At 34.9% G+C, this 18,085-nt stretch overlaps 1 protein-coding gene and 1 long non-coding RNA gene across 3 annotated transcripts; both read right to left on the bottom strand.

The window, feature by feature from the left end:
- Positions 1–939: 939 nt before the first annotated feature.
- LOC104104879 (uncharacterized) lies at positions 940–3,683 on the bottom strand. The gene is made up of 2 exons (XR_688211.4): positions 1,380–3,683; positions 940–1,299 (listed from the first exon to the last, which is right to left on the bottom strand). It is a non-coding gene; the product is annotated as an uncharacterized lncRNA (long non-coding RNA).
- A 6,471-nt stretch (positions 3,684–10,154) lies between these two features.
- On the bottom strand, positions 10,155–16,404 carry LOC104104884 (cytochrome c6, chloroplastic). 2 transcript variants are annotated; one of them, XM_033658371.2, is made up of 6 exons: positions 16,272–16,404; positions 16,005–16,143; positions 11,631–11,650; positions 11,516–11,547; positions 10,602–10,665; positions 10,155–10,525 (listed from the first exon to the last, which is right to left on the bottom strand). In XM_033658371.2, exons 1-6 carry the CDS (start codon positions 16,344–16,346, stop codon positions 10,385–10,387), a joined length of 471 nt encoding a protein of 156 aa, XP_033514262.1. In that variant the 5' UTR covers positions 16,347–16,404; the 3' UTR covers positions 10,155–10,384. The 2 variants fall into 2 exon arrangements, with proteins under 2 accessions (XP_033514262.1, XP_009611368.1); XM_009613073.4 differs by having other exon boundaries at positions 11,631–11,728.
- Positions 16,405–18,085: the final 1,681 nt, after the last annotated feature.

Consider the following 18,085-nt stretch of genomic DNA (forward strand, 5'->3'; position numbering starts at 1 on the left):
CATTTCCAAATGCACCTCCAACAACTGCTCCTTAAAAACTTACTGTTGGGGTTAAAAGAACAAGGGGGTGAGGTGTTGAATCTATACCACCATCTGATGGACAGAAGAGGCCAAGAAATATTGGTTTTGGATGTTACACCAACCCTACAACTGGAATGACTGTCATTAATGTAAGGACTTTCTATTCATAACTTCAATTTGTTATTACTACCATTTTTGATGACTAATCTATATACTTTTATGTCAATTTCAACCTGGTAGTTCAGGTGAAAGAGTTGTATCATATGGGACTAAGGTTGTGAAGGATACCAATGCAGTCAATATTGATCTTGGTTTTAAACCTCCTGGGCTTAAGTTTAAAGGCAGAAATACAATAATTACTTCCCAGCTACAACAACAAAGTGCAAACAGGAGAAACCATATTGGATCTTCATCAACTATATCTTCAGTTGTAAGTCCAGCCCCTCCAGCGCCATAGTTGTGTTAGGAATGTGCTATTTTGAGTTTGAGTTCGTGACTTTTCCTAAGTATCCAGACTTGGATTGATTATTGTGTCTTTTTTGGGTCATTAGTTGGCACTACTTTAAGATGTAAACACTTTAGTTGTTTGGAACTGTGACTGGTGTTGTAAATACTTTAGTTGTGAATGCAATTTAAATGCTATTGATAGCTTCAGTTTAAAGCATTCGTGTATGTGCTTTTATGAAGCATTCAATCCAAAGCATTCATAGTAGCATCAACAGCCTTTTGCATCATTTATGAATGCAATTGCAGTGCTTTTTCTGCATAAGTTGGATTGTATGTGCTTGGTAAATATGGAGGATGGTAGACTGCGATAGTTGTTTGTTATGACTTATCAGTTGAATTCATTTTACAACTTCAACATTTTAGTACTTTGAATTCCATATTTGAAACAGAGAACCAATATATAAAAAGCAATTGCAGAAAAATTGTTTCATTGAAATAAGGCCACTGGCCAAAATTACATTCAAACAAACTAGATACACCCAAAATATATCAACCACCATTACAAATACAAAATACAGCACCTAAGACACAAAATACAACAACTACTCCAACCACCAGACCACAACAACTACAACGATCGACGACACAGTAGCAAACCCAAATAATTAGCATTATTACTATAATATAAGCCAATTTCTTCCTCCATGTTATTACTCGAGCCCTTTCTTCTTCAAAAGTTTTGACCCTGTTTAGTAAACCCCAAATAACCCTATTCGCTTGGCTAGGAAACTCGTCGTCAACCCACCTAAAATAATTACATCCACCTTTGTCCTTCAAAAAAACAAATTCATTCAAACTAAAATCGGGAACAACATAGCAAAAATAATTAATTGTAGTTAATTATCACTTACCTTTTCAATTCTGCATCCATAGAACCTCCTTCCAGGATTAGATGGAGACCATGAAGTTTTTAATTGACATTCATGACCACAACGGCATGAATCGACTTTTGGTGTGAGAGACATAATTGAGAGCTTAAGTCAAGATTCGAACACAAACGGCGAGACAACTTTCAATTTGGTGAGAATAATAGAATTTTTAAACCAAAAAATCAAGAAAAGGGTGAAGAAATAGGGCTGGACTTTTTAGGAAAGGGTGAAGAACTAGGGCAGGTAAAAGGGGATGAGGGTTTAATTATATAATGGGAAAATGGTGTATTTTACTGTTTGCATTGTACCATTGAAATAGTTTTTGTCAACATATTTTTACTGTTCACGCGCTCAAGTAAAATTTCTGTGATAGTTAAAGTGTCTGTCTATGTATTCTGACTATAAAGTTTAAATTCTGAAATGTCAAAATGGTACAGGATTGCTTGACATTCATACATGCATACATACCAATTGGTGCATAAATTAAGCTCCAATAGGCAGTGAATAAAACACTTCAGCAAAGCTCCAATTGGCAGATGAATAAAACACTTCAGCAAACACAAGAATGTCAAATTTACGAGGTCATATTCTTCAAATAGTTGTTGTAATTGGATCAGATATATTTATAAACAATAGAAGGGCACCAAGTAATGAAAATCCGACAATCTTTTACCTACCAAAATGAACTTGTAATAATTAAATGGTGCACCACTAGTTAAACATATAATGTTAGGTTATTAAGTATTATTTCCACTAACAAAAGTACAGTACGTGTCATCGTGATTAATTAATTTGATACCATAAGATAAAATGCAAGCTTGTAAATTTATTAACAAGCATGTCGATCTTTCTCGTGTCCTGGGAATTTGTTTTACTTGCTCAATCTTGATATTATCTGCATAGAAAACTAGACATGACAAACAAACAAGCACACACATACACGCACACAAGAACTACATTTGTCTATGAAAAGTAAAACCTTGTCGAAAATCTGTCCTTAAAATCAGAAATACTGAGGTCTAGTCTCATTTACTCCGTCAGCTCAAGTTCATTATTTTTGGGGTTTTCCTAAAAACAAATTAAGAAGAATTTTTTTTTTTTGGGGGGATTCTTGAGTTTGATTTCCTGAAAAAAATCCTAAGGGGAATTTCCACAAAAACTTATGAACATAACATAAAAGAATAAATTGAAGAAAAGGAAAAAGAAGTTTAATAAGGAACAATATATAGTAGTAGTTCACAGAAATTTGGCTTCCATTAATGGGATAGAATTTTGTTGCCTTATTTGCAATTTGACACGCCTAAAGTTCAATTATCATATGTCATTAGAACCATCATTGTGTTTTAGTACTAGACTAGGAGTTAAAAAAGGAATTAAGAAGATAATCTAAAGTAAAAATAAAGATACAGAATTACCTGAGATAAATCAATGTCTTGACTAATATATCCTTGAGAAGTCAAGCTCAAATGAAGCCTTTTAATTTAATTTGTTTCTGTATTGTTGGTGAGTGATTGAAGCTGCTAGATGACCTGATGGAACCAAACCTATGAAAGACGATACCTATATTTTCTTTCAAGAAAACTTCGAAAAATTCCATTTTCTTTTCGAAAATATCACTTCAATTTCAAACCCAAAACAGGAAATTAAAAGACCTCAAAATTTTAAGAAAAAATGGACTTTCTTTTCTTTTCTTCTTTGCAAGAAAATATTTATATATAGAAAGAAATGGACTTTGTTCTTACCAGATCATGCTGGCAGCTTCAACCTCTCAAAAACCAACATACAAATATATACTTATAGTACTATATAACAAGAATGGATTCAAGAAAGAGCAAATAATGAAGAAAGGGTAATAGTCTATTTGAGGAAGCATTTTAAGGTATAAGAAGGAAGTGGGACTTTTGGTGTGTGTGTGTGTGTTATTGATGCCCTATGGCTGATGCAACACAAAATTAACACACACACACACAAGAAGCATGCATGCTTTGGGTTTTGCAGAAAATGGATGGATGTCCCTCGTGAATCTCCCTTCCATCTACTACTCCTATATATATATATATATACCCCTCTCTTTACTTTTTCCTTTTCCTCCCCTTCTGCATTCTTGTCACTAGAGGCTTTTAATGATTAATTTCAGTGGCGGATTTAACTTCTAAACGTTGTGAGTTTTGAGTTTGAAAGTATGATTTGCTCTCATAATACTAAATTCTACTCCCTCGGGTCACAATTTTATATTTGACACGTCCGTTAAAGAAAATATGAAACTGCTAGAGGAAAAAAGATATATTCACTAATTAGTCTTAATTAATTATTACCTTGACACATTTGAGTATGTAAATAAGTATAAATATTAAAAAAATAAAATTAATTTCTTTTTGATTATATAAATGAATACTTATTTTAGATTAAAATAAAAAAATAAAATGGTTCGTTACTGTGGGTCGGAGTGAATGTAGTACCGAACTCATTGTTGGATCCATCTATTAATTGGTTTTTGCTAATTTCTTACAGCTGTTGATATTGACTTATTGCCTCCTTGCCTGAATGTTTATTTTTCTATTATTTTCTCTCCTTTTTTCTTGTCTTCTTCTTCCTTCTCTAGCTTCTAATTGAGTAATTCTTTTTTCAAGACTAATTACGTAATTTAATTTAAAGGAAATGGGAGAGGGGACCACAAATTAAACTTGTATGTGTTGTAGAAAACTACCCGTCCTATGTACCAACGAGCTTCCTTATATAGACAAATTAGGTTTAGTGGTCCATGTTTGATTATTATTTGGGTTAATTCTTCTATTATTAAAACTGAAAGGTAACTGTGCTATAGTAGATCTGAGTGAATTGCAAATTTGGACCACTAAGTTTATGGGGTTTTCTGGTTTAGTCCCTTAACAATTAGGGGTATTTGGTTATTATTAGAGAAATAATTTCTCTATCAAATTCTTCATTATTACATTGTTTAGTTGCTATTTCAGAATTTTGTTCCATCCGTTAATAGCTAGGATTCATGTATAATTTGTTGCGTGAATCAAACAACGTGTGCACAAACGACTCTCATTTTTGCGTTTATTGCAAATGTATATACTTTCATCGGAAAAGTAAAAGAATCTAATGCACTAATTCCTGTTCACAAAGAAATTTCACACAATATAGGAAACTCTAGCTAGATTTTAATGATTGATCAAAACTATTCTCCAAATTATATAGTAATGAGTTAATATACAAGTAGGGTCAAATGCAAGACAAGCCAACATAATGCATGTGCTGAAGTCAAAACATTTAATAGCAATCGTGAAATATCTAAAAATCAGACGATTAAAATATAATATTGTCTTAACAAGTACGATTAATAATTAACTCTAGGTGATTTTGGCTATAGCATGTATTAATTATTCTACGCCGATTGTTTCCCATAAGTTAATATAAGATCTTTACTCTAGATGGTACATGTACTGAAAAACATTGTTCGTCCTTTCATCTAGTTGTACTGGTGACATGATTATCAAACCTAAAAAGAGGAAAACCAGATTCATTAAAGAATTATCCCTTAAAATGAATTCACTGAAGAAAGAAACAATTACGGCTCAGTCCGTTGGAAATCTGAAATAGTTGATGGATTTGTCAACCAACAACAACCCGTGAATATCATGTTAGTGTTAAAATTGTTATTTTTCAATGGGGAAGAAAAACGGTCAAACATTGTTCGAGTAGAAAGATTGTAAAAAATTCATCGAAAATAATGTTGGTGGGAGTGTGATAACATCAAACAATAACAACAACCCAGTATAATTTCACTAGTGGGGTCTGAAGGGTACCCCTACCCTGAGGTAGAGATGCTGCTCCCTCCCTCCAAGAACTTCCCACCTTGCTCTTGGGGTGACTCGAACTCACAACCTCTTGGTTGGGGGGAGTGTGATAGAAAAAATTTTTTTAACCTGGACGTTTTTTCAACGGTTTAAGAACTAGTATTGTGTGTTTACTATATGCTTTGCGTTATTTGCTTTGTTGTTCTATCACAAAGAAGGTTGCATCATCAAGGTTATAGTTTCCAATGGCCTAATGAGCACGAATAAGTTATCTAATTTGACAATTGGTGGAACCAGAAATTTTAACAAAAAAATTCAAAAAACACTACGGTCTACTTTAATTTTTTTTATATAATAAGGGATTCAACAAGCTAAGTTATCTATATACATATAATTTTTAACCTATTTATGCAATGTAATTTCTAATAAAGGATACCCAATCAAAGCCTCTTCACCCTACATAGCTTCGCCACCGTTTTTTATGGCTTGGTCGCGAAAAATCATGAAATACTAATATCGCAAAAAGTTTATATTTTGCTTACGGCTTTTGGTCTATATAAATGTCAACCGTCTAAAATTCCTTGGAGAATACTCGTTTATCTTTTAGGGGTGGCGGTTAGGTAGTATGTTCATTGTCCAATCGTAATTTGACGTTGATACTAGCTATATGAAACATTACTATTAGACACTAGTCATTTACCAATGAATTATTTCGTTGGACCTAACTAGAAACAGTTATATTTTTGTTGGGCGACTATAGCAAATAATAGGGACCGCTACTACAAATAGTAAACGAGAAAGTGGACCAAAGGTAGTTTTATACTCCTACTATATTAATTAATGATCAAAGGGGGAGGTTGGGAAAGAGAGAATATAAACGGGCGCATGCGTTGCTGGTGGGCACATGGGGGCAATGTCTTTTACCTAGACAAACTCAAACCTTCAATATAATGCCCCTTCTTCACTTGTTGTTTTCAACAATGTGGCAACTTTTAAGAAAGACAAAATTTTAAAATGATTTCCTCTCTGATAGGTTTCTCTTTTGTGGCCCCCTTTTATAATTCAGAAAATTTCGAGATGAGGTGGTAATATTGTTTGTTAATTACAAAGTGTTGCAAGTCTTCCCACATTTTCACGTTACCTATACAAGGAGACTGTCTTGTTTAATTTTGATCTAGCTGCAAGTTAGTTAACTTTTAAAAAACGGATTAAATATAGATAAAAATTATATTATCCACTTAGAAAATAGATAATCAATGGATAACTAATGAATTTAACTTTACATTTGTAAAACCTCAAATTGGAGGTTCCTTAAGTTTCAGAGATTAGAAATTCTCCCAAAAGTGATCGTATTGAAAAAGTCATGGATAATATGGATTATGAATATCCATATTAATTATCCGTCAGTTAACTTATTTTTTATCTGTAATAAATATGGATCGGATCGAATATTTTATCCATTTTTACACACCATTATCAGATCCGACCGTTTGCCACCCAACATAGTGATAATAGTAAAGGATGTAGTGGGTGATTGAGATACCTCCCTCCATAATAAAATAATTATCTTGAAAGTAGAGGATTTCTTGCTACTAAGCATTTTACCCCTGAGCACGAATATAAATTAGTTTGGCTATGAATTCCAAACGTACATCAGACGGTAGACATAGTGATAGTAGTATCACATAATTTAAAATTCAAAAATTGCATTTGCTTTATGTAAATTACATACTATTACATATATGTATGTATGTATGTATGTATTGGTCAGGTTGGTGGAATCAAGTGAGGGCGTCCTTTTGTCTTTAGCTTTGGAGGTTCCTTCTGTCTTTGATTGATAAACATTGACATGCATGTAGACAGGCCCTAATGGAAGGGAAGGACCACAAAAACCTTTAATGCCTAATCTTATATTTTTTTTAGGGGTATTATTATTTTTAGCCCGCGTCAGAAATTATTTATATCTGATAGTCGAAAAAGTGTATAAAACTTGTATAATTTTTGTATATAACATACAGAATATATATATACAAATTTTATACATTTTTTCTGCTATTATTTTTACAGCGGCTATATAATGTCATTTTTTTTCTTTGCTTTATTGTTCTCCCAATTATTTGATTAATATATAGAGAGTCACATGGTTTTGCCTTGTAATTTAGCTGAATTGAGTTAAATCTTCATTTGATTAAGGTTGGGGAGTTAGGTGGTTGTGAATAAAGCTGTCCGTGTTTATTATAAGGCTTCTCCTTTTCTTCTCTTTTTTGCCTTCACAAAGAAACAAAACATAATAAATTAGGGTTTCTTTCTTTCTATATTCCCTATGTTTATGGGTCACACTAGTCTTGAAAATTATTTATAGATAGGATTTTTTAGGTTTCTTCTGTTAATTTGTCCAACAGTACGTTTTAATTTGTTTTTGGTTAGCAAAGGGTGGTTCAAATTCATTCGTTAGATTTTCATTATCTCTAATTTGTGTAGCCACTAATTACAAGCTTATCTAATTTGAATACTAAAAAATTTCAAATGCTTTTCATCTAAGCAATAGTGGGGTCTCTTTTGTGTGATAATGTCTAATTATGTTTCTATGATATGTGTATTCTATTATGCACTTAATAATATTCACACAAAGTAATTTGCCTTTTAATGTGCTATGGTCATGGCAAACATGTTTCTCTGATTTCCATTAATGAAGTTATAATTATGGACAAGAATGACTAATGACATGATTACTACTTCCAATTAGACAAATGCTTCTTTAATCACAAAGAGGGATATGTGTCACAACCCGCATTTTGGGTTGTGACTTCATTCGGAACCGGTGAGAAAAGGTCCTTTTGATTCTCTGACGTAGACCTGTCTACTCAGAAAACTTGAGTTTTTTAATTTTAAGCATATATAAGGGGGTATAGGTGTTGAAAGCTCAACCTGCCTTCCCCATGCGTGTTGCCACCAAGCCGTATCAAATGAGCGATCTTGAGGGGGAACCTCAAGGGCCTGCCTGGGCGACTCAAAGGAGTGTCATAGGTATCCATATGAGTTAGGGAACTCTATGGGGCGGCGCGACGCCTCAGGGTTAGCGTTGGGCACCAAACGGGCGCTGAAGGCTAGATATGTGCAACAGGTATGCCCCGTGGGCTGCCGAATGATGGATTGATACCTCCGTGCCGATTGGATACTTGATGCACCTATCTTAGGGGCCTCATGTGTCGACTTATAAGCATAGCTTGGGTTCAACTATGCGAGCAAGGGTCCGTTGGTCTAAACGTGCAGTTGTGGGGCAACACTGCACTATTCGGGATGGAAGTGTGTCGCGAGAGCTATGTATGGGCATGCCACGAAAGACGCACATAACAATGGCCAAGGACTAAAGGTTACCTTACTCGGGCGAGGCGCAAGCTGGGTGCGGATGCACGAGGCGAGTGTCAAGCTTGAGGATTAGGTTGTGCACGCGAGAGCGATGCTCAATTCTAGGCGAAGGTCAAGACATGTCCTTAGCCTACCCCAGGGCGCGCATGGATTACGATCCTAAGATGAGAAGCGTCACAGTTAGTCGAGGCCAAGAGCCTAGACATCATGCGGGCGGCACAATTGGAGCAGGCCTTCTAGGCAAGCTTCACCACGGGCACAAGATCGTGCTTGAAAAACCTGAGAAAAGGAAAGGCTGACCTGCAGCGAGGGGAACTGCTGGCGCCGCACGGGCTATTCAGTGCCGCTGACGAGCGTAAGAAAGTCGGCCCGTGACAATATGTCTCTAGTTAATGGAAGAGAGGTAGTAATTAGGGATTCAAGTTATATGCACCGACAATCTTAAAGACTCATTCCTTGCGACGCAACAATTATTGTGCCTCAATTCCAAGCTAGTTAGGATCAACAATATAATTCCTGGCGCAACAACTACTATGCCTCAATTCCAAGATAGTTAACAATATAATTCCTCTCTATCCATGGCAGCTTTGTGTAACCAATCTCAATATTTAAAATTTTAGGTTTTCTAGCTCCTAAAGTTATAAAATCTATAACAAAACTAATACATTAAAGTAGACTTACCAACATGACTCAAAACGTAACTCCAATTAATTAGAATTACCTTATGGATTTTTTTTCTTCAACTGTGCCATATTTCTTCGCGAAAAGGTTGATCATTTGTATGAAATCTCAGGAAAAAAAGAGAGGAGATCTTGCTCATATTTACATAGTATATCAAGGAGGTTATGTACCACAAATCCAAAAGTAAGATAGACCATTTGTACTCAATCCCCTACTAAATCCAAAGGAGACCAGCATCCTCATCATTCAACCATTCTAAAAGCCATTTCATTATCTTGAAATTAGTATATACATTAAAACATGTGTTATCAATTAAGGATAATACCAAATAACAGATGAAAAAGCTTAAACAAGTCTAAGCACCCATGTAACATGCTTTCCTAACAACCACATAACCTTTTTCCAGCCTTTTTGTTGGGGAAGAGGGACCAAAAGTAGTACAAGAAAATAAATTATTAATAGACCCCTCTGGACGCTTCAAATCATCTAATTACCAAGAATTTTTGAATTCAAAATCCAGCACAAGGCCTGGATATTTTAAATGCAAAGTGTAGAGTTTCTGTTAACACTTTTTGCCCGGGGAGTAGGAATATAGTCAAACTCAAGTTTTTATATCCAGTTCAGAATAACACATGCATATGGGCATGTGCTCTAGCAGGTCCAGCATGTGGCAACTAAAACTATACAGCTAGGGATTGAAAGAAACATAGTCAACTTTACACAGGCAAATGAGGCTACCCTTCATGCCATCAACAGGTACCTCAAAAAAGGAAAATAAACGTGCATGGTTTAGACTCCAACATAAACTTTGGGATTGGTCTGCTTGAGATGACTGACTACTTCTATCTGCATCCCCTTTAGTGGTAGGGATGTGTGAGCAGGAACGCCGAATGGGACGGAGAGATGAAAAGACAGAGAATTGAGAAACATGAAATGCACATTTTGTACAACAACATTACCCAGTGTGATCCCACTAGTGGGATCTGGAGAGAGGATGAGGTGTACGTAGACCGTACTCCTACCTCGTGTGATACCACTAGTGGGGTCTGGGGAGGGTGAAGTCTACACAGACCTATACAATTGTGCTAATTTCTTCTATTTCTTGAATTAAACTTAATGAAGCATGAATTATTTTCAATCTCCACTATTTTCTATTTTAGGCCAACCTTGATCGGCTTGAGACTTCACAAACTCTGCTAAAAGTTTAATTTCATCATCTTGCAAACGAGGGCCAAACGTGCATTGACCCCTCGGTGTACAATTCTGACCAAATCCCTGCAAAGCCAGATGGCACATTATGGTCCACCACATAGCAGCATAAAGATAACATGGTTCTGAACAGTGAACTTACTGGCATTCTCCCTTTGCCATAGTAAGTGAGGCGATAGATCTCCTCTTCCGTGTCAACTCCATTTCTAAACAGAAAAATAGCTAGTTCAAGGATGGCCATGTTGTTTTTCCAAAATGATATGACAAATTGCACCTAAACTATGCATAAAAACAACTGACAATGAACCGAATAATATACACAGTGCGACAATGAGATCTCAAAAGTTAAGATGAAATAACCTATTATCTATACAAATTTGGTTTTGGATAAACTATGTGAATGCAGATTCAAAAATTTAACACAACAAAATAACATTAGTAGTTTCAATCTTAGCTAACATATGTAACAGGATAATTAGTTTGCACATAAGTTCTGCTTATACAAATATCTTAATATTCAGTTTACCTTTTATCATATGTTTCCTCACAAGAATTGACATGTTCAATGAAATCTTATGCTCACAAACGTTTGACCTGCTAAGCTTTAGAATGGGAAGGGAAAGGGGAAGGGAGAGAAATTATCTTCAGCCAACAAAGAGCCTTTCATTTAGAGCCATTTTAAATTAAAAGGTTAATGGTGTACATGCGCACATTTCGTGAAAATAGAGGAAGTAGCATATGAACTCTTCACATTCTGAACTTCCAGTTGCTGTGAATATCTTATAAGCTTACTTGCCATCTCTTGTTCTGGCACCGGGTACAGAAAATTAGACCAAACAGCTGACAGGTAAATTCATAAGTATGGTAATACTTTTTTTTCCGTTGAAATGGGTAACAGTAAAGTGTGGTAATACTTTTACTACAGTTTAAAATTAAAGCATCTTTTCCTTGAACTTCTGGTTTCAATTTAGATATGTAAAATTCTAAGGAGCCGCGACATGCTAGAAGAAGTTACAACCAAAACTAAAATCTTATGGATGGACTTTTGTCTTTTACCTTTCTAGATCCTTTAAGAAGAGTGTCGCACCCTAACAATGAAAAAGGAAAAATAACTAAGGTGAGCTGCAAAATTTTTGACGCCTATTGGAATCACGAGGCAGGTAATACTCACAGGCTGGATTATATTTCCACCTGCATAATGACACCCAATGCAAGCTTTATTAAACAAAGCAGCTCCCTTTTGTACATCTATTGTTTGTCCAACTGAGACTGCAAATAAAAATACAATAAAATAAAATAAAGGGGAGAAGAGAGCCGAAGAAACAGGTAAAAGATGGATTATGTTTTAAGATTAAAAGGCCCAGTACTGAATATCGACTGCAAACATATTGATATCAAGGAATTACTTCTTGCGACCGATATCAGATGTGGAATCAGCCCTGGATCTATGTTTCCAGCATACTAATATGAAATAAGGAAATATAATCAAGTCACTTTCAAAAGGGACCTCCAGAAAGTAGAGACTATAGTCGCCATAAATAATATTGTATTTACTGTCCAGTGCCTGTAATTTATGTAAAACATAATCAGACCATCTTAGGCGACCTTCTCATTTTGTCCTCTACGTGAGAGCTTCCTGCATCGTCCATTGGATGTGATCATTTCTAATATTGAATAAATATTTCATTTATTCTTGACATGGCTAACATGGTCAAACTTTTGTGAGAATTTTCATGTGGATTTTTTTCTTGGTTCAAGTTTTAGGCAAGGGGTGGGGATGATCAACACTTGCAATCTGTGTCTTGTATAGGTTATATAATAGGCAAGTGTTTACTGAAATATTTTTACCACAAATAGCATAAGTAAGAACATTTCAAGTGTTGTAAGAACATTCATCAACTGAAAATTACGAGCATGCTAGCTACGTGGATTCCCCTGTTTGGAACTATTTATTTTCCTCTCTTTGCTATCTCATCCACTAACTAGCCCGCGCTTTACTTGCGCTTTGTGCTAAACCATCAACAGATCTAAATGCTTTTTGTAAGATTTTGCCTTTGATAACACTGGCGTATAAGTTATAGTATCCTTTATATGATCTTGACCAAGCCTCACCACTTGAGTTACCTTATGGAATTAAGTTAGACCTAAAGCTCATTTTTCTCAACAGCACTGCTGGCACAGATATGACATTGAAGTATGCGAGCAGTTGAGGAAGGAGATCAAAAACCTAATTCATTAGGGCTTTTTAGCATATGTTATGGCCAGAGATAAGAAGCAATCAGTAGCTTCACCAAGTAGACAAGATGAGGTTCAGCCAAATGAGAAATAACTAAATAACCGAAAAGATCACATAAAAGAACGATTATATCAGATATGAGTTTTTCGCAATGGAGTAAAGGGTAAACCAGGCTACTCTTCAGACAAACCGTAGCCAACGTTCCAGTTCATTCTCCTTCAAAACCTATGCTTTAAGACCACAAGTTGATGTTGTCGCAATAAAAATATGTTAAGAGTTATAAGGCAAGTTACAATCTCATTAAGATCTCGCTAATCCATAGACTATGTTTGGAAATAATATTTTCATCAAACACAACTCAAGAGAGATAAGGCCGTGGACTCTCATTGGCAAAATCCATGCAATATGTGAGGCGCACCAAGTACATCAAGTCGAGACATCATCTTTTATGCGCACAACACACGTCAACTTAAGCTATCATATCATCCATATACCACAGGCGTTGAATCAAGATTTCATCTCCTCCATGCATCATGCCTGTCATATCAAATTTCATCTCCTCCATGCACTTGATGTGAGAGTTGAGGTTCTTTGCAAAGGCTTTCCCATCATGCCAATCATCTTCTTATTGCAGCATAGCGTGTGAAGTAATAAAATCACGCGAATCCCTTAATTGGTTGGGTTGCGTCACCTTGCCAAGTCCCTTAGTCAGACAGGTTGCACGAATCTCACACAAATCACATATTAGAATGGATTGCATCAATTAACATAATTTCCAAACTGGATAAGTCTAATGTGTAAGTTTCATTGTTGTAAGCCGCTTTATCAGCAGAGTTAAGAGTTGCGAGTGCATCAACCGAAACAGATTTCGGTTGTGTGACAACAGAAATGAAGGACAAAATAAACATGCTTTGACATTTCTTTGCCGAAAGGTCCACCATGCAGGGAAATAGGTAGATTCTCAACTTTATGCTATCTTAGTTCGGTCAAGCAGTAAAACAATCCCCATGACGTTATCATGCTAGATCTAACGGTAACTTCCCAAGTGACTGTGTACCGCTACTTAAAGTTGATAGTAAAAAAAAGCTTTCGGATAAACATGCAAAATGAATGGTTTAATCACATCGACTGTGTAAATACTTTTGCAGAGACAGGATGTCAAAAGGTTAGACGAGGATTGTACAGAAGTCAAGAAGAATCAGGAGAGGTGCCATTGTTAAGGCTCAAATCCTTCTAAAAGAAAGCTCTCGAAATCAAGGCAGTGCAGCTGTTATTATACCCTAATAATGATTGTTCTAATTCCATCAATGTTCAGTAAGTAGGGATGATTTTATGTGATTACGTCTGCTTGTGCAAACTAATAGCCTGCTTGGCCAAGCTTCTAAAACCAACTTATTTTGAGAAGTGCTTTTCAGAAAAGTACTTCTGGTGAGAAGCAACTTGTGTTTGGCTATTTAATGTGAAAAACACTTTTGAGCAGAAATTAGCGTTTAGCCAAGCTTTTAACAAGTGCTTCTAGGTGTATTTTTCTCAAAAGTACTTTTGAGAAGAAGCTATTTTCTTCTGCTTCTCTTCAAAAGCACTCTTTTTTCCTTCTAAAAGCTTGGCCAAACACCTTAACTTTGGAAAAAAGTACTTTTGGCCCAAAAAAATTGACTTGTGGCCAAAACGAAGCTTAGCCAAACAGCCTATAAGATTGCACCTAGAGTGCCTTATATCTGGTTTAATAAAAGGTTCTCACATATACTTCTATTCATTAGGTAGTCCGTCACCACTGATTATCCACACCTAAATGACCTCTGTCTCTTATCATAACCTAGTAGCGCACAAACTATCTGTAAAACCTTGCTTAATCGGAAAACGTGAATCGATTGGTGCCGTAAGAGTGGTAAATATGAAGGGTTTTCTGCAACTCAAATAGGCTCGTTCTGCAGTACTAAACAATAAATAAGATTGGCAAAAAGATATGTTAATTATTAAGGAAATCATTATGTATGAAGTAGTTAACTTTTTCTCTTATTACATATGTATTTTTATTATTTTCTTCATTGCGCTTTGCGCTTAAAGCCCAATAGACCTGGAGCAGTAGAGCATTTTTTATCGCTTTTCGCCTTCGACAATACTGTTGGTGTCATCCCTTGAAGTAAATAATACTCCACGTAGACGTGTTGTCTTTGGCCCCTAATGGTAACCCCTACTTCAAGATTGACTGGTAAAACAATAGGACAGTGTTACAAGAAATGATTCTGTTTCCAGCTATATGGCTAGTTGTCTCAAAATAGTAATACATGCAAGATGGATAGCAAAATAACGAGAAAACTAGGTTCTCAAGAAAGACAGATGAATACTTCTATCAACAAGAGTATATATATATGACAAAGACAAGTTTCCTTTTTGCTAGGAAGAGACAAGTACCAATTGAAAATACTCTACCGAACACTATTCTATATGAGAACACTATAAGCCAAATGAGCATCCTACTGAAGGAGAAGTGAGATACTGCACAAAAATATAATACTAGTCGTGGATCCAGGATGAAAGCTAAGCATACATTTTTATCACTAATGGATATCCATAGATTAATTGCAGTAACATGCATTTTCATGCTAGCATTTAATAGAATAATGAAGACTCTCAATTTCAGAAGATTTAGCATTATATCGCATGCAATCAGGAGAAGAAAAGATTTCCTTTCAAGGTAATGAAAAGTAATTGGTAGAATGATCAATTCGTCTCTTTGATCCAATAAGTGAATTTCGCAAAAGAAGTTAAGGTTATTCAACTCCTCGGCTGAAATGGAAAACAACAGAACTAATTGTACATCTGACCCTAAAATTTGTTTTCTTCTGACAAGTTCTAATTAGATCCTCCATTAACTCTCCTAATTACAGCATAAAAAACTTAGATACTGTCTAATCATGAAGCAAATAAAGTATTTCCAATTCCATCTTTCTTATTACTTCTCCTCCAAAATTAAATTCCAGGTCCTATAGCTTTATCCCTTTTCCCTTAGTTATTAATTGTTTGTTTTCTTAAAGCTTTCCTTTTACCTTTTAGCTGTGCTGGTAGACAGGAACTAAAAAGAAAGGTCACTCAAAAAAGAAAAAAATAAAGCAGAGTTTGTGAATAAACTAAAATATAAACAATTGATAAACAGCACACAATTGTGCAATATCTTGAAACAGAATCAAGAATCATAATAATGAGAATATCAAATATTTGAGTAGCAATATTTTTGTATCTTACTAGATCAACTTTTAAGATAGAAATACAAAGTGCTAAGCGGAAAAAAACAGTAAGCACAATTACCTGGGGGATTGACAATGGGAGAGAATGCTATAAGGGCAGTCATTAGAGGTGGAGCTAAGTTCTTCAGCAACTTCACCTCATATGAGTATTTGTTCTTCTTTTCGCCAATTTGGTTGTCTCCTTCATACACATTTCTCTTCTGTAAATAATTAGTAATAAAACGCTGCTTATATACCCAAAGAAACAAAGAAGAAGAATTGAAGAAATATAAAGAAACACACTGCATTTTTCTTTTTGGCAGTTTTATTAGGGATTGCGGAGTTGTACCTTAGTTGGTGTTGCCAAGAATTTTATGGAACAGCTCTTGCCAACGCAAGTGGGCGTCATAGAGAAGACTGACATTTTTTCTTGGGCTTTGTGAGGGAGGAGGCTTCTTCTTCTGTTGACACTTGGATTTTTAGCAGTGTCATTTTGGATTGAGTAAACTGCATATTTGGTACATAATGTTTTGGGAAAGTTTAATTTGCTCCTTAAATGTTTTATTTATTTTAATTCCGTCCTTAGTGTTCTGAATTGAAGAAAAAAGAATTACAAGTAGGGGTGTCAATGGATATTAAAAAATCGACTAAACCAATCGAACCATACCGAACTGATTTTTAGATTTTTTTAATAAAACCGTACCGATAACTAGGGTATATTTTTTATTTTATAAAAATAAACCGAAAAAATACCTTGTGCCTTGGAATTGTGAAAACGGTTACAAACAAACAAGTAATTAAACTCAAAATCTTAATTCCCAAACCTATAATGCTACTCCTATTGAAACTAAATTATTTCTAACATATTCACTAGCAAGACACAAGTTATTCTAGCGATTAGTAGCAAACTACAATATATTGAATATGTTTCCGTTCATATGATTTATATTTAACTTTTTGAATATTTAATCTTTTATAGACTTTACTCTTGAGTTCCAACTTGATTAATATATTTTCATTCGGTTAATATCTTTGTTTAGTTTCTTTTACGCTGTTGTAGAATAGTTGATGGATCTATACTCTGACCATCTTTAATATTTTCTTAATTCATCACCCTTTAAAGAGTAAAAATATCTAGAGAGTTTGCTAAGTCCTATAAAAGTACGTATGCTATTGCATTCTACTTCTATTAGTGATTTTTACATGCTATTTTAAAAAAAATACCGAAAATTAACCGAACCGTACCGATACCGAAGAGAAACTGACATGATTGAGACGGCTTCGAAAAGTCTAATTTTGGTTATGCATAATAGAATAACCGAAAATTGATATGGTACAAATTTTAGAAAATAACCATTCGAACCGAACCATTGACACCCCTAAGTACAACTAGTAAGTGCTTTGTTAACTAGTCCCATTTTTAGCTACGTTGCCTATCATATTTCTTTTCTTTTACTTTTTTTTAGTTATGTTTAATTTTTAGATCTTCTATTTCTTTATACTTTTTCTTATTGAACATAAAAAGCATTGTCTTAACTACGTGTATATCTAGAGAAATTATCACAAAAAGATTCAACTTCTCAACACGATATACGTACAAAACACAATATACAAACAGTTGAATGCACAATATATTTGATATGTTAATATTTACTTCTCGAGAAAAATCACCACACAAGACTCAATTCTCAATAGATTATTGTTTACCCGTAAAATCGGATAACAATTAAATTTGTAAGTAATTTTAAGGATACGTGATCTAACTTGATACAAAATGGTAAATCTGATTGTAATTGAAATAAGCAATGGAAAAGTAAATGCAAACCACACAAGTTGAACAGTCTTAGCCTTGGAATGTTAGCTACTCTCGAGCCAGAAGTGCTTTAATCGATATTAGAACAACAAGAGAATAATAAGAACTTAAAGAGAATAATAATATATTGCTTTGGGATGCGTGTTAATCTATCCAATGAATAATCAAACCCCCCTTTATATAGTAGAGGAATCCTACTTTAGGTACAATTATATAAAAGGTAAAAGATCTCTTGATTCACTGATTGCCGGTTCCGTATTGATTCGTATCGAGATTCCCGCTGTAATATCCGACTAGTCACGGATATTTCGGAATTCTGTTAGTTACCTTAACAATGTTTTTCCGAGATC

This window comes from Nicotiana tomentosiformis, chromosome 2 (assembly GCF_000390325.3).
Source record: "Nicotiana tomentosiformis chromosome 2, ASM39032v3, whole genome shotgun sequence".
NCBI classification, from domain to species: domain Eukaryota; kingdom Viridiplantae; phylum Streptophyta; class Magnoliopsida; order Solanales; family Solanaceae; genus Nicotiana; species Nicotiana tomentosiformis.

What these genes read in the sequence shown, in the direction of transcription:
- LOC104104884 (XM_009613073.4), bottom strand. Translation starts at nt 16,346, where the DNA reads ATGTCAGTCTTCTCTATGACGCCCACTTGCGTTGGCAAGAGCTGTTCC. An exon ending in TTCTTAAAGGATCTAGAAAG is followed by an intron (nt 10,666 to 11,515) that starts GTAAAAGACAAA and finishes TTTTCTGTTTAG; the next exon opens with AAATGGAGTTGACACGGAAG. An exon ending in ATGGCAAAGGGAGAATGCCA is followed by an intron (nt 10,526 to 10,601) that starts GTAAGTTCACTG and finishes CTGGCTTTGCAG; the next exon opens with GGATTTGGTCAGAATTGTAC.